Source organism: Ovis aries, chromosome 11 (genome assembly GCF_016772045.2).
Source record: "Ovis aries strain OAR_USU_Benz2616 breed Rambouillet chromosome 11, ARS-UI_Ramb_v3.0, whole genome shotgun sequence".
NCBI lineage: Eukaryota > Metazoa > Chordata > Mammalia > Artiodactyla > Bovidae > Ovis > Ovis aries.
The window spans coordinates 35,950,065-35,972,968 of NC_056064.1; the positions used below are offsets into that span (position 1 = coordinate 35,950,065).

Consider the following 22,904-nt stretch of genomic DNA (forward strand, 5'->3'; position numbering starts at 1 on the left):
CATCTGGGTCTTCCAGGAAACAGACACAGATGGAGATAGGAGTGCAAGAGGTTTATTGTGAAGAGGGTAGGGGAGGAAGCGGGACCAGGCTGGGAGAGCCTCAGGCTGTGTTGCAGAGCTGACACAGTCTTGGCCAACCCAGTGTGGACATCTGCGAAACGAATGTTCATTCAGAGGTTGTCGGCTAACTGCCTTCCTTGCAGGAGAACAGCAAGCTCTTTCTTGGAGGGAGATAGGAGGAGCTCACATCCACGGGTACCACTGGAACTCTGGGATATGAAGGAAAGTACACAACTCTTGTTCTTATGAGCTCAGGGTCCACAACACAAGCACTTGTGAAACTGATCCATGTGCTCAGCTTCTGGAAGGTCCTGGGACTTTGGGAAGTTACACAGCTTGTGGTAGCCTGGCTGGGAGTGGAACAGAGGCCTGGGAGCTGTTCAGGGAGAGTAAAGTGTAGATTGAAGGAGAGGAGAAGAAGGGACATGGTCAGACAGGTACACAGCCTGGCAAGGCTCTGCCCCCAGCCCATGAGTGACACTGGGCAGGTGCCTCCCCGCTCTGTGCCTGCATATCACCATCCTCATCATAAAGTCATCAGGCAGATGTGAGCTGCTTAAACTTCAAAAACTCTGATCAAAGTTGGGAACCTTCTCTCCAAGAAATGTACATTTTATTTTTTAAAATTATGGTAAAACACATGTATTAAAAGTCACCATGTTAATGAACACAGTTCAGTGGCACTTAGTAGATTCACAATGTCGTGCAATCATCACCATTTTCTAGTTCCAGAACTTTTCCCTTGTCCCCAAAGAAACTCTATCCAGTCACTTCCCATTCCTCCCCATTCCCCACCCACTGGCAACCACTAATTTACTTTGTCTTTTTTATTTGCCTATTCTAGGTATTTCCTATTAATGGAATGGTAAAATATTTGGCCTTTCCTGTCTGCCGATTTTTCCTAGGCATAATGTTTTTAAAGTTCCATCAAAGTTGTGGCAATTCATTCCATTTTGTGGTTGGATAATATTTCATTGTATAGATATACCACATGTTGTTTATTCATTCATCTGCACACTTGGTTTTGCACATGATTTTTGCACTCAGTTCTAGAGATTCTCTAAAGTTCATTCACACGGCCCTGGTGTGGGGTGGACTGCGTTCAGGGTGCTTTAGAAACAGAGTTGGGTCCTCTGAAAGTGGGTTTCCAACTCTAATGTATGTACTCATGGGCTAAGGATTAATCACAACTTGGGAAAGGCAGGATATAAAAGCTAGGAGAGCCTTCTTAGGGGAGTAGTGTTTGAGGCAGGCAGGTCAGGGGGCAGGCATTCCATGGGAAGACACAGCAGGACCCAATCCCGAGGGGATAAAGCGCTCTTCAGGGAACAGTGTCATTTTAGCCACTGCAGTCTTCTCCTAGCACGGCAACTCTGAGCAACCTCCTCAAGCCTGGGGAGGATGAGGTGGCTGGGTCGACAGAGAATATGGCATCAATTGTCACCTCACAGCTGTTTATTTCCTTGAAGCCAGGTGCCAGACCTGTCCTCAGCTACTCTTTGCAGAGGCTAAACAGCCTTCCTAAATAATAGTCTGTTTTCTCCACAGGTTGCAGCATCCCTTTCTAGGGACCATCCCCTAAAGCCTGAGGCTGCAGGGGTCTGTCTGAAGCCCCTCGCATCAAGCTCAATCCCTTCAGGTCTGGCTCCTTCCTCCTAGTCCATCCTAATACTTGTCTTACTTCCGCATATACGCCTGGCCCTTTCCCTTATCATTGTTGTTGTTATTTAGTTGCTAAGTTGTGTCTGACTTTTTGCGACCCCATGGGCTATGGCCCGCCAGACTCCTGTGTCCATGGGATTTCCCAGGCTAGAAGATTGGAGAGAGATCTTCCCAACCCAGGGATCGAACCCGCATCTCCTGATTGGCAGGCAGATTCTTCACCACTGAGCCACACAGGAAACCCATCATCTGCATTGCCCTCCTCCTTACATCTGGCCATGTCCTCACACACCTGGCTCACTCTCACATCAGCCTTATTCTCCTTGAAATCTGGCTGACTCCTTAAATGACATATCACACCACTCCCCTACTTAGTAGAAACTTGCTCAGATAACACGCAGTAGGAATATTAAATACTCTTTGGCCCTGAAGTTGGGCCATAGCTGGACACTTTCCAGAATGAACTGACTTCAACCTCAGGAATGATGCTCAGACTCTGGGCACCACCTCAGGCTCAAACTGCTCTTCCCCTCTTCTGGGGAAGGACACAGGGTGAATGTTTTGCAGGCCACATAGAACAGGAATTTAGAGTAAAACGTGGGTTTACATCTCAACATTGCTCCATCCTAGGCTGTCCCTCTCCCCTTTAGGGTGGGACAGTGCCAGTCTCACAGTGTGGATCTCACAGTCTCATCCTCTAATCGCTCACCCCATTTTGCTCCTAGAATCCTTATCCCACCTTCTGTATGGTCTCTGTCTGCTCCCACTAAAGTATGAGGTCCAAGGGAGCAGCAACTTCACCTCGCAGGTTCAGGGATGTATCCCAGTTCCTGGAGTGGTGTCTGGTATGTCAACAGAGGATAGGGGTAGGGGAAGCCTGGGGAAACTTCAGTGGGTTCATGGTAGCTGCCTTCCAATACCTGCAGGGCTGGAAGAGAACCTGGCTTCTCTGGTTTCTCAAAGGCAAAACTGTAAACCACAATGACGCATCCCTGGGGGGTTAGCAGCACAATGTGCCTGAGAACCAGAGCGCCCCCCTGGTACGGAGACCCCAGGGCGAAAACCCTGGGACCATCTGCCTGGACTGCTGTTGAGGGCGTGTCCAAGATGGGTGGGTATCAAGTTCTGGGCTCTGGACCAAGGCTGTCTCCCAAAAGGAAGGTTCTCTGTCTGAGCTCCCCTCCTTTCTCCTTGTCCAATCAGGAGAAGGCTGCTTGCTGAGGCCCAGGGAACTGACTCCCATTGCGGCCTTCTTTCTCTAGACTGTGGGAGTAGTTGTGGAATTGCCCCCATCCCATCAGTGAGGACACCATTCCAGGGGCACATGGCCTAGAGCTGGGGTGGCAGCAGATGATGTGGGAGAATGCTGAATTAACAGTCCCGAGTTCCTTTCTAACTGTGCGACCGAGGCACTGTGCCTCCCCTGAGTCTCATCTACTGTCTAATAGAAGGGGCTCAATAATGCCTTCATCAACTTCCCAGGATCAATGCAAGAGAAAAAACAAGTGTGTAAGTACCCTGAAAAGGGTACAGATGAAAGGGATTCAAGTTAAGGACCAGAACACTCAAATCCACTAGATAATTTCTCTCTTAGTGTGGTAAGCAGCATAATGGCTTCCCAAAGATGTCCACATATCTTTGTTGGAAGCTGTGAATTTGTTATCTTATGAGACAAAAAGGACTCTGCAGATGTGAGTAAGGATTTTGAGACGGGGAGACTTTCATGAATTATCCAGATAGGCCCCATGGAATCACAAGTGTCCTTGTAAGAGGCAGGCAGGAGGGTCAGAGTCAGAGAAGGAGACGTGAAGATGAAAGGAGAGGTCAGAGTGACGTGGCCAGAAGCCAAGGAAGGCCACCATCCTTTGGAGCTGGAAAAGGCAGAGAACAGATTCTGTCCTAGAGCCTTCAGAGGAACACAGCTCTGCTCACATCTAATTTTAGCCATTTCAGACTTCTGACCTCCAGAGCTATCAGATAATCAATTTGCATTAACAGAGGAAAACAACACAATGGGACAGACTAGAGCTCTCTTCAGAAAATTGGAGATATGAAGGGAATATTTCATGCAAAAATGGGCACAAAAAGGACAGAAATGGCAAGGACCTAACAGAAGCAGAAGAGATTAAGAAGAGGTGGCAAGAATACACAGAAAAACTGTGCAAAAAAGGTCTTAATGAACTGGATAACCATGATAGTGTGGTCATTCATCTAGAGCCAGACATCCTGGAGTGTGAAGTCAAGGACGCATCACTTGCCGAACTATGAACAAAGCTAGTGGAGGTGATGGAATTCCAGTTGAGCTGTTTCAGATCCTAAAAGATGATGCTGTTAAAGTGCTGCACTCAATATGTCAGCAAATTTGGGAAACTCAGCAGTAGCCATAGGACTGGAAAAGGTCAGTTTTCATTCCAATCCCAAAGAAGGGCAATGCCAAAGAATGCTCAAACTAGTGTACAATTGTGATGCATTTCACATGCTAGCAAGGTAATGCTCAAAAGCCTTCAAGCTAAACTTCAACCGTATGTGAACCGAGAACTTCCAGATGTACACAAGCTGGAATTAGAAAAGGCAGATGAGCCAGAGATCAACTTGCTAACATCTGTTGGATCATAGAGAAAGCAAGGGAATTTCAGAAAAACATCTACTTCTGCTTCATTGACTATGTTAATGCTTTTGACTGTGTGGATCACAACAAACTCTGGAAAAATTTTCAAGAGATGGGAATGTGAGACCACCTTACCTGCCTCCTCAAAGACCTATATGCCGATCAAGAAGCAACGGAACTGGACATGGGACAACAGACTGGTTCCAAATTGGGAAAGGAGTATGTCAAGGCCATATATTGTCACCCTGGTTATTTAACTTGTATGCAGAGTACGTCATACAAAATGTTGGACTGTTTGAAGCACAAGCTGAAATCAAGATTGCTGAGACAAATATCAACAACCTCAGTTATGCAGATGATATCACCCTAATGGCAGAAAGTGAAGAGGAACTAAAGAGGCTCTTGATAAGGGTGAAAGAGGAGAGTGAAAAAGCTGGCTTAAAACTCAACATTCAAAAAACTAAGATGATGGCATCTGGTCCCATCACTTCATGGCAAATAGATGGGGAAATAACGGAAACAGTAGAAGATTTTCTTTTCTTGGGGTCCAAAATCACTATAGATGGTGACTTCAGTCATGAAATTAAAAGACACTTGCTCCTTGGAAGAAAAGCTATGACAAACCCTAGACAGCATATTAAAAAGCAGAGATATCACTTTGCTGACAAAGGTCCATCTTAGTCAAAGCTATGGTTTTTCCAGTAGTCATGTATGGATGTGAGAGTTGGACCATAAAGAAGGCTGAGTGCAGAAGAAGCGATACTTTCAAACTATGGTGTTGAAGAAGACTCTTGAGAGTCCCTTGGACTGCAAGGAGAGCAAACCAGTTAATCCTAAAGGAAATCAACCCTGAATATTCATTAGAAGGACTGATGCTGAAACTAAAGTTCCAATACTTTGGCTACCTGATGCAAAGAGCTGACTCACTGGAAAAGACTCTGATGCTGGGAAAGATTGAGGGCAGGAGGAAAAGGGGGCATCAGAGAATAAGATGGCTGGATGGCATCACCAACTCAGGGGACATGAGTTTAAGAAAGCTCTAGGAGATAAGGAAGCTGGGCTGCTGTTCATGGGGCTGCAAAGAGTCAGACATGATTTAGTGACTGAATAACAGCAATAGGAAGTTAATATAGACAAAGTCATCTACACACTGTTTAAATCTGATTCTCTGACTTTTTTTCAATGTTCCTTCTCATTCAGTGAAAGCATCTGTGGTTACCAAGTTAGCTCAGCCCTCCCATGTTATCGAAGTCTTCTAAGCTTTCTATGTATAATACTTTATGCATACTGACTTGTTTTATAAGATTGAGCTATAATTCACATAAAATTTTACATAAAGTCATCATTTAAAGTGTACAATTCAGTGGTTTTTACTATATTCACAAGATTGTGCCACCATCATCACGATCTAGTTCCAGAACGTTTCCATCAAACCAAAAAGAAACCTGTATCCATCAGCAGTCACTCTCCACTCCCCTGCCTTCAGCCCCCAGGAAACACTCATCTGTTTTCTGTCTCTGGATTTGCCTATTCTGTACATTGTACATACAGGAAATCATACAATATGTGGCCTTTTGTGTCTGGCTTCTTTCACACAGCATATTTTCAGGGTTAAATCCACATAGCACGTGTAAGTATTTTATCTCTTTTCATGGGTACATAACATTTCACTGTAGTTACATACCAAGCTTTATTGATCCATTTATCAGCTGATGAGCATCTGAATTATTTCCTTGTGGCTATTGTGAATAACATTGCTATGAACCTTTATTTGTGTACATGTTTTTGTGTGGACATATGTTCTCAACTCTCTGGGATATATACCTAGAAGTGGAATTGTTGGGTCACACAGTAACTCTCTATTTAACTTTTTGAGTAACTGCCAGACCGTTTTTCACAGCAGCTGCATGATTTTGCATTCCCACCAGCAGTGTGTGAGGGTTCTAGTTTTCCCATGTACTTGCCAACATTTTCCTTTTCTAAAATTTTAACTACTTTGGTGAATGTGAAGTAGCATCTCATTATGGTTTTGATTTGTATATCCTTAACTGCTGATAACACTGAGCAGCTTTTAATCTGCTTATTGTCCATTTGTATATCTCCTTTGGAGAAATGTCTGTTTACATCTTTTGCCCATTTTGCGGGGGGTGGGTAGGCTATGCTGTTTGTTTATTGCAGCATATAGGCTTTCTCTAGTTGCTCAGGGGGGTCAGTTGCCCCTGACACGGGGGGAATCTTAGCTCCCTGACCAGGGATCAGCTCTGTGTTCCCTGCATTGGAAGATGGACTCATAACCACTGGACAACCAGGGAAGTCCCCTCTGTCCACTTTTTCGGGTTGTCTTTTGGTTGTTGAGTTGTAGGACTTCTTGATATATTCCGGATATTAGACCCTTTTCAGATATATGGTTTGCAGATATTTTCTCCCATTCTGTAGGTTTTCTTTTCACTTTCTTTTAAAAATTTATGCTTATTTATTAAGTCTTAGTTGTGGCATGCGGGATCTTTGGTCTTAGTTGTGGCACACGGGATCTTCAGCTGTGGCATGTGAACGCTTAGCTGTAGCTTGTGGGATCTAGTTCCGTGACCAGGGATCAAACCCAGGCTCCTTGCTTTGGGAGGTCAGAGCCTTAGCCACTGGACCACCAGGGGAGTCCCTTTTTATTTTCTTGATCGTGTCCTCTGAGACACAAAATTTTTAAATTTTGATGAAATCCAGTTTATATCTTTTCTTTGGTTTGTTTCAGCTATGTGTTCCTAACTTCTTGAAAATTTACAAAAAACAAGTGAGGTAGAGATTATCTTTAGCACCCCCATTTTACAGATGAAGAAATTAGGGTACAGAAGAGGGAAGCACTGCCTGAGATCAAGCAGCTAACAGGTGGCAGAGCTGAACACACGCATTCATGCTCTGGGTCCCCAAGCGGGAAGACCTCACTGCTCCCCTGCTCAATCTCAGTTTGAGGAAGAGGATCCTTAAATTATTCTTGGACCATCAAGACTTGCTCAAGATTAGGCTAGCCAGGCTGACAGTTTTCATGGTTCATCTTTTATTGCTCATGAATTAATCTGAAGGGTAAGTGCGAGGGGAGGGGTCCTCAGGCAGGGCATGTCTACGGCAGCTTCCCCAGTACTGTGAAGCAGCCTCTGTGAGCCCAGGCCCTGCCCACCTTGCCCTCCATCGGGACTGCCAAGGCCTCAGACGGAGGATCTTGCCCCTCACTTTGGTCCTAATCAAAGTAAGAAAGTTCAGCCAAGAAAGTGAGGCCTGTGTAAGCTGGTCAGGTTCAACGGCGGGGGGAAGTCCCATGCTGAGTCAGGGACAGCAGGAATGGAGGTAAGGAGACCCAAGGTCTCAGAGGAGTGAGCAGTGGGCACCAGGAACGACCTAATCCAGAGGCGGGGGCAAAGGAAAGATATGCTCTGGTGGAAGTGTCTCCCAGGTGTCAGAGCCTGGGAGGCAAGTAAGGACAGCGCCACCTGCATAGGTAGCCACCTGAGGAGTGGGGCCATTCCTGACTGACCTGCTGGGGGAGGGCAAGGAGCACGGGTCTGAGGAGTCAGTTAATGAGGGGCCTTCCTTCTGCTCGAGTGACACTGCATGGAGGCGGTCAGTTTGCCCTGCGACCTACATCCACCTGAAAGGTAGCAAGTTCTACACTGGGCCAGAGGGGATTTTCCAGAAACCCAGGGCTACCTACTGACAAGTTTCAGCATCACAAAGAAATGACAGGCATTCCTTCTGTCTTGTCAGGAATCAAGAATTCTTGCTTGGAACCTCTTTCCCTAGGGCTAGCATGCCCAAGGAGAAGGCAATGGCACCCCACTCCAGTACTCTTGCCTGGAAAATCCCATGGATGGAGGAGCCTGGTAGGCTGCAGTCCATGGGGTCACTAAGAGTCGGGTTCACTTTCACTTTCATGCATTGGAGAAGGAAATGGCAACCCACTCCAGTGTTCTTGCCTGGAGAATCCCAGGGACGGGGAAGCCTGGTGGGCTGCCGTCTATGGGGTCACACAGAGTCGGACACGACTGAAGTGACTTAGCAGCAGCATGCCCAAGGCCCTGTAAATCACAATGAAAACCCTAATAGTAATAACTACCACATTTGGCAAATGTGCATTTTGTGCCAGGAACTGCACTAGGCTCTTTCCATCCATCCATCCATCATCTCCAACCCTATTAAAACCCTGACTAAGGTGTGATCCCTGCTTGCCGAGGTGAGGAAATGGAAGCTCACAGACTGAGTGACTTAACTAAGGCCACCAGCTAGTAATGACACTGTCCCCTCACAGAGGCATTGCTGTGGCAGCCTCTCAGGCCATAGCCCAGGAGCCGGACTACCACCCAATCTTACCCCCACCCCCGAGGAAGTAGGAAGAAGGGGCTGCTGCTCAGGCTGGATATGAAACGGGGGCTGCCCCAATAAAAAGGGGCAGGGTTAATTGGTTTCAACAGACACAGTGGCCAAGGACCGTGGCCTCCTCTCACTTACTACTCAGAGAGCCCAGCACAGGGAGCAACCTCTGACACTGGCTGGTCCAGAGCTTCTGAAATATGTCTGAGCATCAGGTTCACTGGAGAGTGTTTAAAAATACAGATCCCTGGATACAGAGATTTGGATTCTATAGATCTTAGGGAAGCCTAAGAATGTGCGTGGAGCCTCTGGTATTTCTGATGCAGAGCCAGGTTTGACAGCCTGGGGCTGGTCCAATCCCTTCATTAAAGTCAAGAAAACAGATCTCAGTTGAGGGAAGTCTTACAGGTAAGAAGCAGAACAGTGGAGATTTGGTCCCAGGAAGACACACCCTCAACATTAGATGGGTCTCCTGGGAGGAGAAAAGCCAACTTGAAAGTTGACCATATCTCTGGAGCTTGGAACTGACAGAAAAAGTCCCAGGGCAGAAGATAGACTCGATATATAAATATTTGAATTTTCTAGAAAACTCACTTTCCAAAAAGCAAAATCTACGCAAGATAAAAAGGACAACATGGTGGAAGTAATACTTGCAGCAAATATGACAAAGAGTTAATATACTTGTAATTATTTATGTAACTATTTATTTACATTAACTATGTAAATATTTCAACCTGATCAGGAAATCATCAAGGCTAAATAAGCAACTGGCTAAATAGAAATAAGCAATGAGCTTAAATGTGCACAGAACACACTAGTTAGTAAACAAATATTAAATGGAGGGGCTTCTCTGGTGGTCCAGTGACTAAGACTCTGCACTGCAGATGCAGGGGCCTCAAGTCTGATCCCAGGTCACATGCCACAGCTAAGACCTAGTATAGCCAAAACATTTGTTTACAAACAAATACTGAATGGAGAACATTTGATCTGGCCAGAAAACTTTAAAATGTAAATTGAAACAAGGTACCATTATGACACATTAGACTATTTTTTAAACTATATTTGTATATATGTACATACATTGTAAATAGAATAGGATTTGGAAAGAGTTGTTTTCTGATTGCCTCTTAATATCTATTTTTACCGCCCACCCCCCCTTTTTTTAAAAAGTAACCAAGCCCTTCTATTATGGGGAATGGTGAGGAAGCAGCAACATGCTTACTACCTGGAATGCAGACATGATGGCTGGAGCTCCAGGGACCACATTAGACCATGTGGAGACCTTAGGGATGGTTGCTATGAAACAAGGATACAGTGTATAGAGTTAGAAGCCTGGATTCTTCGTGAACAACAGCCTTGGGTCCACTAGGCTAGCCCTGAAATGTTTTGTCCAGACGTCTTCTCTGTGGAAGAAGAAGACAAGCTTAAGCTTAGGTTATTTTCTGCTCTGTGCAGTTGAACCTAAACTTATCTGATACATGTATCAACCTCTGTAGAAGTAGAAAGGTGACTATACTATGGTAATGTTTACATTTATTATTATTATCGTTTTACATTTAGAATATATTCATGTATTATGTATGTAAGTATCTGTTTTGGAGCCTCAGTGAACTCAGCTTGCCTATCACCTCCTAGTGATGTGACCTGGGGCAGTCAATTTGAGCCTGTCTGCTCATCTGTAAAGTGGGCATGATAACAACAACATTTATCTCACTGGGTTGTTGTGGTGCTTAAATGAATTAATGCAGATAAAATTCTTGCACCATGCCTGGCTTACAGCTATTACTGTACTACATTATGCTATCACATTACGGCAGATCCAACCAGAAAAACCTAGGACATATTGTTGAGTAAAAGAAACAGGTTGCAAAGCTGGCACATGAGTATGATCCCTTTTGTGAAAAATTATTTTTATTTCTACATAGATATGTATATCAAGAGATGTCTCGTGGGATGGTTGGCCAAATGTTGTAGTGGTAATTCCTAGATAGTAGAAGTTTTGCTTTCTTCTATATGGTTGAAAAAATCGTTATTATTTTTTGAGCAGGAAAATTTCTAAAAAAAAGAAAAGTCCCTTGGAAAACAATATAACAACTCATACCAAGAATCATTAAAGCATCCATACCCTTTGACCCAATCACTCTTGGGAATTGATCTGAGGAAATAATTCAAGTGCAGGAAGAAGCTATATCCATAAAACCATGTACTACACTATGATTTGTAATAGAGAAAAATGGGGAAACATTTAAATGACATATTAGGGTAATACTACAATTATTCGCTTACGGGAACACTGTGCAACAATTAAAATCAGTAAGAGGATGACCATGTAACCATATGGGAAAATGCTTATGACAGACTGAGAAGGAAAAGGAGCAGAATGCAAAGTTAGGTCTGTGTCAGGAGCACAACTAGGCAAGAGTCTTGGATGCATTTGCATGAGGACTGGGAGAGAACACAGACACAGCTGAGTTTGCTGGGACCACTGACTGTGGACATTTTTTTTCACTTAAAATTCTGACTGTTTCTATAATGTTCTTTGTATAATTTTTAAAATTGGCTTTGGGACTTCCCTGGCAGTCCAACGGTAAAGACCTTGCGCTTCCAATACAGGGGTGCAGGTTCGATCCCTAGTCAGGGAACTAAGAGGCCACATGCCACGGGCCAAGAAAACAAAACAAAAATTGAAAAACTGGCTTCAAAAATCCCCTCAGGGAAAACAAAGGAAAGCAGGAAGAAGAAGAGAGGATGGAGAAGATGATTCTCCCAGAAGTGGGGTCTGGATGAGGAGTTCAGAGGCAATCTGAACACAAAGGCACAGTTTCAGCTGGGTCTTCTACCAGGGTGGAAGTGATCAGGTGGAACAAAACAGTTGCCCGAGTTAGGGAGACAGTACCTTAGCTGATACTAACGTCAGAATTAATAGTGCTCTCCAGACTGAAATCCGCTGGAAAAACTGATCATGCTTGCCATTGATGACCAGTGAGCTGGCAAGGGCGTGAACTGCCAGGCCTCCTGGAATGCGGTTTGGCACTGTGTATCCAAATGAAGGATGCGAATCTCCTTGGAATCAGCAACCCCACTCCTTGGGATTTAGCCTAAATGTAAGGAAATGATTGAGCCAGTGTATAAAAATATTTACACAAGACATTCATTATAAATGAATTCATTATAAAGTTTATAAAAGTAAAAAAGTAAACCTTCTGCTTCACCAAAAAGAAACTGGAAAGCTAACTTTGGGGATGACCATGCCGCGGTGCACTAAGAAGCTACACTAAAAATTGGGGTGTAGATATGAATTTGACAAAATGTCCACCACATCTGAGGGAGAATAAGAAGGCAACGAAAGCAAGGTGTATGTTATCCCCTTTTCGTAAGACTTTATCTAAAGATGTTCATTCACATATAAGCATCTCTGCTAAGATACACACCAAGATCTAAAAGTAGTTAACCTCTGAATGGTGGGACTACAAATGGGGTCAAGCAGTACAGCCCAACTGAAATAAGCAGCCCCAAGTCTCCTGGTTTAAACAGAGAGTGTTACCACCCCCTCCTGCTCCTATTTGCTGTGGTTGGCCACTCCTCTGCCCAACATCTTCTCCACTCTAGGACTCAGGGGAATGCAAGGGCCTCTATTTTAACACTGCAGGTCTCTGTGGTGGAAGTGTTAGGGGAAAGCACACTGGCCGAAACAGCCCTCCCTGGCCAGGCATCACAGTAACCGTTAGAATGAACTGTTCTATGACAGGAGGTCCTGGTAAGGACCGCGGAACTAATAAGCCACCACCAACTTCGAGAGTTCAGGAAAGGTCAAAAAGGGACACCGCATGTCCGACCACCTCCCAGAATCCTCCTCACTGGCATCCATCTTGGCTGAACAAGGCGTGCACTCAGGAAGGACTCTGAGTCAGAATGATTGGCTAAAGACAACCTGGACACTAATCCCATCACCATAAACCCCGAGACTGCATGCCACTGTGGCAGAGCAGTTCTCCTGGGTTCCCTGCTGCTCTCTGCCTGGGCGCCCTTTCCCAATAAAACCTCTTGCTTCGTCAGCACATGTGTCTCCTCGGACAATTCATTTCTGAGTGTTAGACAAGAGCCCAGTTTCGGGCCCTGGAAGGGGTCCCCCTTCCTGCAACAGGAGGAGATGGTGGACCACCCACTGGCTCTTACAATCTGTGTTGGGCAAGTTTCCTGGCCCTTCCCAGGTTCAAAAGAGCAGGAATATATACTTGTAAATATTTTGAACAATAAAACAAGTTACCATGTAAGTTATTTCATCCTTGTCTTAGCACATTCAGGCCGCTAAAACAAAAATACCATAGCCTGGGTAGCGTAAAGAACAAACGTTTATTTCTCACAGTTCTGCAGGCTGGGAAATCCAAGATCAAGGTGCCAGGAGATTTGGTGAGGGCTCGATTCCTGGTACATAGCCATCTGTCTTCCCTCCATGTCATCGCATGGTGGAAGAGGCCAGGGAGCTCTCTTTCATAAGCACATTAATCCCTTTCATGAGGGCTCTATCCTCATGACCTAATTACCTCCCAAAGTGTTGTCCCTGAAGACCATGCCTCCAGGGATGAAGTTTCCATGTATGGATTCGGGAGGAACACGAACATTCAGTTTACAGCAATCCCATTACTTAAAAGTCCTTTCTTTGCAGGATGCAGTTCCTTTCCAGGAAGTGGATGGTCTCTCACAGATGGGACACGTGGGTTCTCCAGCAGGGAAAACACAGAAACTGAGACCAAGCACCAAGGCAGAGACGCCAGCTTTAAGCCTGCGGCAGAGGGGCCAGAGAGAGCTCAGGATTTTGGCTAGTTTAAGAGACAGGTCAGTTAACCTGACCCATGGTCAGAATAAAACGACAATGTGACAGGAAGTTCTAAATGTCCAGAAGTGTTACACCAGGTCTGCTACCTTACTGCTTATATGACTTGGGTCAACTTAGATGGCCTCTTCAAATGTCCCCATATATAAAATGCAAGTCAAAACAGCTGTCCGGCTTACCTTACTTGGTTGTCAATGAGGGTGGGGGTGGGTCCACTGTCAGCCCTAAAGCTGCCAGCACTCCAGGTAGGGAAGGTTGGTTCTGCAAGCTGTAACCACACTCACACACACACACACACCACATTTCTCTAACTCCTCTCATCACCTCATCATCCGAGTAGTTTGTTCACCCTTCTTATTTGTATCCAAATGCCTTTCAACAAGGCTTCCCTGGTGGCTCAGACAGTAAAGCGTCTGCCTGCAATGCGGGAGACCCGGGTTCGATCCCTGGGTCGGGAATATCCCCTGGAGAAGGCAATGGCAATCCAGCAGAAGCCTCCACATGCAGGAGGAGAACCCCTCTGATGAATGACCCTGAGAAGGCCTGGATGCAGAGGCAAGGACCGCACTGCACTTGGCCATGTCTGGAACTAGCCTCATTTCCCTTGTTTCTCCAGATCCCCAACTCTCAGAATGGAAGGCAGGACAGGATGGGGTTTCTCAGCCTGGCCTGACTACTAGAGCCACGATTGAAAATGAGATTCCTGGCCTCCACCTTCTGGAGACTCTGATTCACATGGAGATGGGGGGGTTGCTGAATCACAGAAGGTGATCTGTGCCATCCCCACTGGACTCCCATTCAGCCCCTTTGCACAGGCCTCGTGAGGTGCCCCCGCAGGGAGGGCCCAGGCACCTCAGGTGGCACGAGCCCTGGCAGCGGGGAGAAACCCGAGCGGGCCCAGGTTATCTGATGGCACACCTGCACTGGCCCCGTGCTTGCGTCTTGAATGTCACGATCAGGGGAAGGCTCTGGAAGAGGCTCCCGGGCAGAACGCACAGGTCGCCGTGCAAGCTATGCTGGGGTCTGAGGAGGTAGCAGGAAAAAGGCATTTCTCCTTTTCCGCTGTCAGTCCCTCAGAACCAAAGGCACCGCAGGCTTCCCCAGCTCCTCTGTACACATTCACTGATAGCCCTGGAGTTTCTCTCTTTATGTCTGTCAACATGGTGGTTAGTGCCTTGAGGGCTGGGTTAGTCTTACTCCTCTCTGCTCAGTGCTGGCACACAGTTAGTGCTTGCTGAATATTTCATGAATAAAGGAGAGGTGGTAACACTTACCATGCTACCACAGGTCAAAAAAACCTGATACTCGCACCCACTAGGCACACGGGAAATGCATGTGCTCACCTCTGAGGGGTGGGGAAACCCCACCCCTAGTCACCCAGCTAGAGGCTGAGCTTTGCATGCCCTGATTTGCGAGGGTACTAAATTACCTTTGGCAACAGGGAACCCTTTGACATGATAAATTATTTGCCTCTTCACAGGAAATACCTTCCTCTCCACTAGCCTCCCCACACTGCATCGAATTATTAGGTTAAGAGTATCTGCCCTTAAAAAAAGAAAAGGAAAGCTTTTTTTTATGGACACATGCCAGTTATTGAATGTAGATGGAATGATAGTCAGAAATTTACATTTTGCAACTTCCAACCTAACTACTGATTTAGGCAAGGATAATCGATAAAAGCTAAGACCACAGCCACATGATGAGGTTCAGGAAGGAATCTCAGCTCTACACTGATCCTCAAGCCCCCAAATCAGGATCCTACACTCCACTGAAGCCCAGACAAAGGAGAGGACCACAGTTAAGACAGGCTCCAGACAGGCTTATTAGGTTATTTAAATAAAATCAGGTGACCATTTCTGCAGGTAAAAGGCCAGGGGAGAATTACCAGGCTCTGATCTTTCCTGAATTCTCCCCTCCCCTTTCCCTCTCAGCTCCCTGCATCTTCACTCTTTCAAGGGAAGGGCTGCAGTGGGGAGGGAGAAGCCTGGGGAGCACTCTGGAAGATCCGAGGCTCCTGACATCCACGCATACCCTGGCCGCCCAAAGAGTTGAGGCAAGTCTTGCTCTGATCTTTCCCATTGTTCTCAGAGTCCAGCAGGCTGCAGTGCTGGACACCCATGTCCTGTCCTGTCCTGTTGGGGCAGGAAGCCTGAGAGCTCTACTTCTCAGAATCTTCTGTCACCCAGGATTTGTTTAGAGTCTACTGATGAGAGGTACCCACAGAAACCACTGCCCCTTCTTTGGAGTAATGCTTCTCTGGCAGTGGTGGGTGCACTTGATGCCAGTCCCCAGGCCAGAAAAGTCCTCCCATCCGCCTCACTGTAGCCATTCCCCTGGGGATGCCAGGGCTGGGCAGTGGTCAGAACCAGGACAGCACCTGCCAGTGGCGATGTCTGCAGTCACCCCAGCCCCCAAAGCCTACCTGCAGAGTCCTGGCTGCAGAACATGTGGCTCTCCTCCGGGGGCTATCCTCTGGGCACGGAAGAGGGGGTTCTCTGCTGCCAGGCCTCTTGGAGCCGAGATAGAAGGGACAGCAACAGAGAGTCCAGCACAGCCAGCCCCTCCCAGGAACACCGAAGACCCCTGCAACAAGAGGCCTGGCTGTGACTGCCCCCTCTTACTAGTTTCAATCCTCACCCTCTGCCAATGCCAAGGCCCTGGCACCAGAGGCCCTTCCTTGTCAATCTTTCTCACTTCTCTCTGGTCTGCAGATGTGTAGTCAGGGTTCCCTGGGGTACCTAACCACTGTCTCCACAACACACCTGTGATCCAGCAGCAACAGGCCCTGCTCCTGTAGCTCCTTCACCTCCTTGCTGGCTCCAAACAGGTCCCACAGGGTCAGCTGGGGCTCAAACTGCTGCCAGTGCTGGGAAAACAAGAAGGGGCAGAGGTGCAGGAACCACAAGGTGGGGAGCGGGCAGGGGCTATTCTAGGCCACCCGCCTGGGGGTATAGTGAGGGGTGGCTCCAGTCCAGCACAGAGATCTTAGAAACTGACTATCACATACACCAGGACCAGGTCAATGGGTCAGCAGGGAGGTGGGCTCCTTCACTCCTATTCCACGTCCAAACCAAATCCGACTCCCCGCCAGGCCAGGTCTTCCTTTGCTCATTCCCCTCCCTGTTCTGGTCAGAGTATGGCCAACCCTAGTTGGAGCTCTCACTGGAAAAGACCCCGATGATGGAAAAGGTTGAAGGCAAAAAATGAAGGGGGTGGCAGAAGATGAGATGGTTAGATAGCATCACCAACTCAATAGACAGCATGAATTTGAGCAAACTCCAGGAGATAGCGGAGGACAGAGGAGCCTGGCACGCTACAGTCCTTGGGGTTGGAAAGAGTCAGACGTGACTTAGCAACTCAACAACAAGTCCAGGTTCTATGGCTCTGATTTCATCTAGAGCAGTTCTGGGCTTCACTGATCTTTATTGCATTTACTATCTGGGCTTTTAGCTCTGCTTAAAAAACATTTGAAAATTCTTAATCTAGCCAATTCCCTTGGATGGCTGAGAAAGTTAATATTCAGAGGTGAAAGGATGTGTGCCTAAGGGTGCAGTAGATGGGGACTAGAGCCCAGGTCTCTGTAGCCCTGGTCGAGGGTTCTCACCATCGCCTTCCCACCCAGTGCTCCCACCCATCAGGTCTCAGCTAGACCAAGGCCCTACCTCTAGCTGCCAGTGCCAGAGGAATGGAAAGGTGTGTGTGTGTGTGTGTATAGAAGAGAGAGTGAGACAGAGTGATTCTTACCAGGTAAGACAGACCTCTTACCTGGTGAGTGATGCCCACGTCTGTGCGCAGCCCCATGGCCAAAACTTCCTCCAGCCTGAAAGAAAAACCAATAGGGGGTCTTGGAGAGGAGACTTATACTTCTCCCATTCTTCAGACTCTAGTTGGGATATGTGTATGGGGGATTTATGAGGATCACACAGCATGGGACAGGGTGGCGGAAGGGCAAGGCAGGAAACAAAGATGTGTAGGTGGGTGGTTTTCGGGGTACAGGGGAAGCCTGGGTGAAATGCCCTCAAGCGCTCACAGCTCCAGCTCACTCAGGGGGATGCGCCTCCGGGTGCCGTGACCAAACAGCATCACCTCCTTCATCCAGCTGTCAGGCTCTAGGGTCTGGATCCGAGCCTCTCGGGTGTGGCCCCCGGCCCCCTGGGGTATAAATCGCCCATGGGCCCCTGACAACATAAACAGGTTAACAGCAGCTAACACTGTGTGTTTGCTAGATGTTAAGTCAGTGGTTCTCAAAGCGCGGCCTCTGGACCAACAGCATTTCATATGCTAGAAATGTAAATCCTCAGGCCCTGTCCAATTCCAGAAATTCCAGAATTTGGTTGGGATTCAGTTAGGTTTTAACAAGCGGTCCAAGTAATTCTGATGCATGCTAAAGATCAAGAACCACAGTGCCAGGTACTATCCCACGCATCTCAAAACACATACGTAAGAGCTCTACACAGTAGGCAGTACTTTTTGCCACACTTTACATATGAGGAAACAGAGGGCCGGGGAGGTTAAGTGGCGCAAGAGCACACAGCCATGACTCTGCTCTCCTGAGTCATCCCATCTGTGGCTCACGGCACTCACCAGGCCCAACGCCAAGGTACTGACCACACTGCCAGTAAGTCCAATTGTGGGTACTGAGCGCCCCCTGTCGGGAGGAAGGGGACAGTCAATGGAGAAGGAAGTAGGTGGGCCGATCCCTGCTCAGGTGAGAGGCACCTGGTTACAATGTCCCACCATCTCAGGCCTTGGAAGCACCCTTCTCCCCAAAGGGCCACAACTGCACTGTCACGCCTTAGCCCGCCCAGGCCCCGCCTCCAGCTTTAGGACTTACATTCCGGGCAAAGTTGGAGACCTCATACTGGCGAAAGCCAGCCTCCCGCAGGACTGCCCGTCCCTCCTGGTACATCTCAGCGGCCAGTTCGGGGTCCGGGGCAGGAAGGGCACCCTGCTGCACCTGGGTGAAGAGTGTGGTGCCCCGCTCCAGGGACAGCTGGTAGAGGGACACGTGGTCATCACAGCAGCGCAGCAGTTCCTGCAGCTGCCTGAGCCACGGCCCCACCTGCTGTGCCGGCAGCCCTAGCATCAGGTCCACAGAAACACGCCCTGGGAAGAGGCGCTGGGCCTCCGCCAGGGTCTGCAGAGCATCCCTGGCCGAGTGTGTCCTCCCCAGCAGCTGGAGCTCAGCGTCATCTAGAGACTGGAGAGAGAGGGTGGAGTATAAGCATGCAGACCAGCTCAGAGGGAGACAGAAACACCTGGCTGGACTTACTGCAGACACAGATCCAGGGGAAAACCCAGGACATGGCAGGGAGCCGGAAGGTGGATGGTCAAGCCAGTAGCAAGGGTACCATTCACTAAAGGGCTACCATGTGCAAAGCATTCTTAGGCAATATCTAATTTATGCCTGGAACCCTCCAACAATAGCTCCATTTTACAGATGACAAACTGGAGTTCATTAAGTAGCTGGCCCAAGGTCAAACAATGGTGAAGTCAGACCTGGAAATTAGGATTGTCCAACTCCAAAGCCAACAATCTTTTTTTGATTTTACTTTTTATTTTGAAATTTTCAAACTTATAGAAAAGTTGCAATTAACATTTTTGCCACTTTTGCTTTGTCTCTCTCTAAATATGTGCCAAGTTACTTCAGTTGTGTCCAAGTCTTTCCAACACTATGGACAGTAGCCAGTCAGGTTCCTCTGTCCATCGGATTCCCCAGGCAAGAATATGGAGTGGGCTGCCATACCATCATCCAGGGGGTCTTCCTGACCCAAGGATCAAACTCGTGTCTCTTACATCTGCTGCATCGGCAGGCGAGTTCTCTACCACTAGCACCACCTCGGGAGCCCCCTCTCTAAATACACACACATATTATTATTACGTTGAATTTTTTGAGAGTAAGTTATAGACCATGCTGTCTAAAAGAACCATGTGGGATGGCAAAAATGTTCTGTAATTGCAGTGTCCAATATAATAGATACTAACCACATGTAGTTGTTTACATTTTAGAAGTTAATTAAATTTAAATACTCACATTCTAAGTGTTTCCTAGCATGAGGTCAGTGGCAACTATACTGGTCAGTGAAGATTCAGAACATTTTAGTAGAATATGGTAGCCACTGCTCACAGGCTAGTAGGCACTCGTAATATCGTTATCTAAATGTAAAAAACATTTCTTAAGAATAAGGACATTCCCTTACACAGCCACAATCTAATTACAGAGTTCAGGAAATGTAACATGGACACAATCCCCTTATCTAACACACAATCTTATTCAAAGTTGGCCAATTGTCCCTAAACGTCTGTTGTAGTGATTTCCTCGTCCCACCCCAATTCAGTATTCAATCAGGGGTCACACATGCATGCAGCTGTCACTGTCTCTTTAGTCTCCTTTAGTTGAGATCCTCATCCTGCCTTTGTCATTTATGATACTGACATTTTTGAACAGTACAGGTCAGTTGTTTTAAAAACTGCCTCTTAGGGAATTCCCTGGCAGTCCAGCGGTTAGGACTTGGCGTTTTCACTGACAGGGGCCCAGGTTCAAAATCCCTGGTCAGAAAACTAAGACTCCACAAACTACACATTGTGGCCAAACCCCACCCCCTCCAAAATCTCTTAATTAGTCCTAGAGATCTCCTGTACATCACTGTGTTTATAGTCAGCAACACTGTACTGTACATTAAAAAGTTAACAGGGTAGATCGATCTCATGTTATCTGTTCTTATCCATACGTGTACAAAGTCTCTTAGGTGTCCTGATGTTTTCTCACAATTAGATTCAAGATATGTAAGTATTTGGAGGCCAGAAGAAATGGTGTGTCCCTTTCAATATGTCCCATAATGAAAAAGCCCTGACCCCAAACTCTTTGGTAAGTGGTACACGTACTTGAAATGGGTGTGTGTGGAGTCGGGGTGGGGATACTGGCTATAGAAATACCAAGGGCCAACCTGAGAGGAACACATTTCTCTCCCCACTTAAAACCCTTCAGTGACTCCCTTGTCACCACTAGGCAAAATTGCAAGTTTCCTAGTCTGGTGCTGAAGACTTCTGGGCCCCAGCTTGCAACTTTGTCCCCAGCCTCTCCAGTCACGAGGAATGGCTCAAAGGTCCTCCCAAACAGGCAAGCTCTTCCAAATCCGGTCTTTCCCCCTCAACACCCTCCTCTGATGGACTCCTCTTCCTTATTCAATCACCTTCTTCAGGAAGGTTTCCATGATTTTGTCAGACTGACATGCCCTTCAGGCCATACTCTTGAAAGCCTTTTGTAGAGACCCCATTCACAAGCAGACTTTATCATGCTGCAATGATCTGACCACCTGTCTGCCTCCTTCTGTGTCTCCAGTCAGGTAGTAAATCTTTCAAGCATCTACTATGTGCCAGGAATTGTAGTGGCTGCTTGTAATACCGGGATGAACAAAAAGGCACGCATGATCCCTGCCTATTAGGGCTTGTAGTCTAGCATTCAAACAGACAAGTAGGTGTCATCACACACTTTTCAGTGCCTACAGGGCCCTGGCACAAAGGAGGAGCTCCACAAATATTTGCCCTATGAATGAATGTGACTGGATGAGAGACATCCTGGATGTCCCAGGATAATGTGGGTGAGATGGGTTACCTGGAGGCCAATGGACAGCCTGTTGACTCCTGCTGCCCCAAATGCTGCCAGCCTGGAGCCTGAGGCCGAAGTGGGGTTGGCCTCCAGTGTGACTTCAGAGTCTGCAGGCAGGTGAGTTGCCTGGGCCACTGCCTCCAGGACAGCTGCCACAGTATGGGGGCTGGCCAGACTGGGGGTACCCCCACCAAAGAACACAGACTCCACTCTAGGGAAAGAGAATGGAGATGAAGACATGGCGGAGCCCTCCAGGATGCCTGCAACCTGTTCCGCTGCCCTACACAATTCCCAAGACCCTGCCCCCAGTACCCACCGTCGCACTCCGCTGAGTCTCAGCAGCGTCTGAGCCTCGGTCACCAGACAGCGCCTCAGAGCAGCCTCGTCCACACCACAGGGGATGTACTTGTTGAAGTTGCAGTAACTACAGCGCTTCTCGCAGTAGGGCCACTGGGGGTAGGGGGCATGTGAACCGGATGAGAGGTGACCCTGGGCTGCCCCGGCCATTTCCAGGGTTCAGTCGCACACACCCCCATCCTGATTCCGCGGTCCGTCAACCTCTTAGCCACACAACTCTCCAAGGGGATTAGTAAGCCCACTTCAGTAGGAGAAAACTGAGGTTCAGAAGGGAAATCACTTGCCAAGGTCAACGAGATTGTGCACACCAGAGACTTCAGTTCTCCGGGCCAAGACCTTTCCCCGCCAGGGAACAGGTCCCAGACCTCGTCTCGGGCCGGTGAAGGACGGCAGGCGGGCCCGCGGCCCTGCGCTCCCGCCACCCCGCCTCCCCTCCCCACTCACGTGGACGTAAAGCGCGGCGCGCCGGCTCCCGGGCGCAGGGCTCTGGGTGTTGGGTCCTCCCGCGTCCTCCGCGCGGCGGCGCCTCTGAGCCATCTTGGCGGCCTTCACCCAGCCGCGGGCCTGGGACCGCGGGAGGGCCATGGCGCCCGCTTGGCTGAGCGGCCCGTCGCGCGGGTCAGGACGCGAGCCCGAGAAGCCCGGGGTAGGGCTTACGGTGCGCGCAGAGCCGGGCGGGGCGGGGGTGGGGGTAGCGGAGCGGCCGCCCCGGCGGAGGGACTGGGGCTGCGTGGCCGCGCCCTTTGTCGGAGCACCGCGCTAAGGGCTCGGGGGCGTAGCGCCACCTGCTGGGCACCGACGCCCTCACCGCAGCCGCCCTGCCGTCCTTTCTCTGGCGGCTGGAGGTGTAGTGGGGCAGCTCCGCACTTGTTGGCACCACATCGCGAGCGAGTTCCTGGATCGATCCAGGACCTGTTAGTTCGTTCAGTAGGTTTCTTCACGTTTTATGTGCCTGGCTCAGAGTTTCGGCGCCGAGGACATCCAGATGCATAAGATTAGGGCGAAGTGCAGGTACACGAGACAGAGGAGACGTAAACCAACAAGCGACAACAGGCAACCGATTTAATTCAGCACCTCCTGGACGCCAGGCCAGTGTGCTTCGTGCTGTGAGGTTGGTCTGTTACAAGGGCTGTGGAATCAGTGGGGGAGGAGAGGGCACTTGGACTGAAGGCTGCAGGGGCAGAAAATCCCTGCTTGGTCAGGAGCGTAGGCTGTCACCAGGGTTGGGCCAACCCCAGGCATCTGCTGTGAGGAGAGTCAGAGATGATGTATGTGGGACAGATAGGGTTCAGAAGAAGGGCTGGACAATCAGACACCCGAAGAACTGTCCCAGGAAGTGGAAAGACCATGGGCTTTGGAATCAGGCAGCTGGGTTCTAATTCCAGCTGTGTAAATTTGGGCAAGACACTGAACTTACT

General features: G+C 48.2%; 1 protein-coding gene across 10 annotated transcripts; it reads right to left on the minus strand.

Annotated features, from left to right (window-relative positions):
- Nucleotides 1-36: 36 nt before the first annotated feature.
- On the minus strand, nucleotides 37-22,129 carry RSAD1 (radical S-adenosyl methionine domain containing 1). 10 transcript variants are annotated; one of them, XR_003590678.3, is made up of 13 exons: nucleotides 21,931-22,129; nucleotides 21,446-21,579; nucleotides 21,136-21,340; nucleotides 18,355-18,720; nucleotides 18,105-18,168; nucleotides 17,551-17,698; nucleotides 17,286-17,340; nucleotides 16,283-16,386; nucleotides 15,943-16,103; nucleotides 13,231-13,469; nucleotides 11,599-11,784; nucleotides 9,912-9,982; nucleotides 37-436 (listed from the first exon to the last, which is right to left on the minus strand). XR_003590678.3 is itself a non-coding variant. In XM_060395539.1 (10 exons), the coding sequence occupies exons 1-9, from the start codon at nucleotides 22,069-22,071 to the stop codon at nucleotides 15,986-15,988; spliced, it is 1,335 nt and encodes a 444-aa protein (XP_060251522.1). In that variant the 5' UTR covers nucleotides 22,072-22,129; the 3' UTR covers nucleotides 37-436; nucleotides 15,943-15,985. The 10 variants fall into 10 exon arrangements, 4 of the variants coding, with proteins under 4 accessions (XP_060251522.1, XP_027830512.1, XP_042111757.1 ...); XR_003590674.3 differs by having other exon boundaries at nucleotides 9,912-10,089; XR_003590677.3 differs by having other exon boundaries at nucleotides 11,583-11,784.
- Between the last annotated feature and the right edge of the window lie 775 nt (nucleotides 22,130-22,904).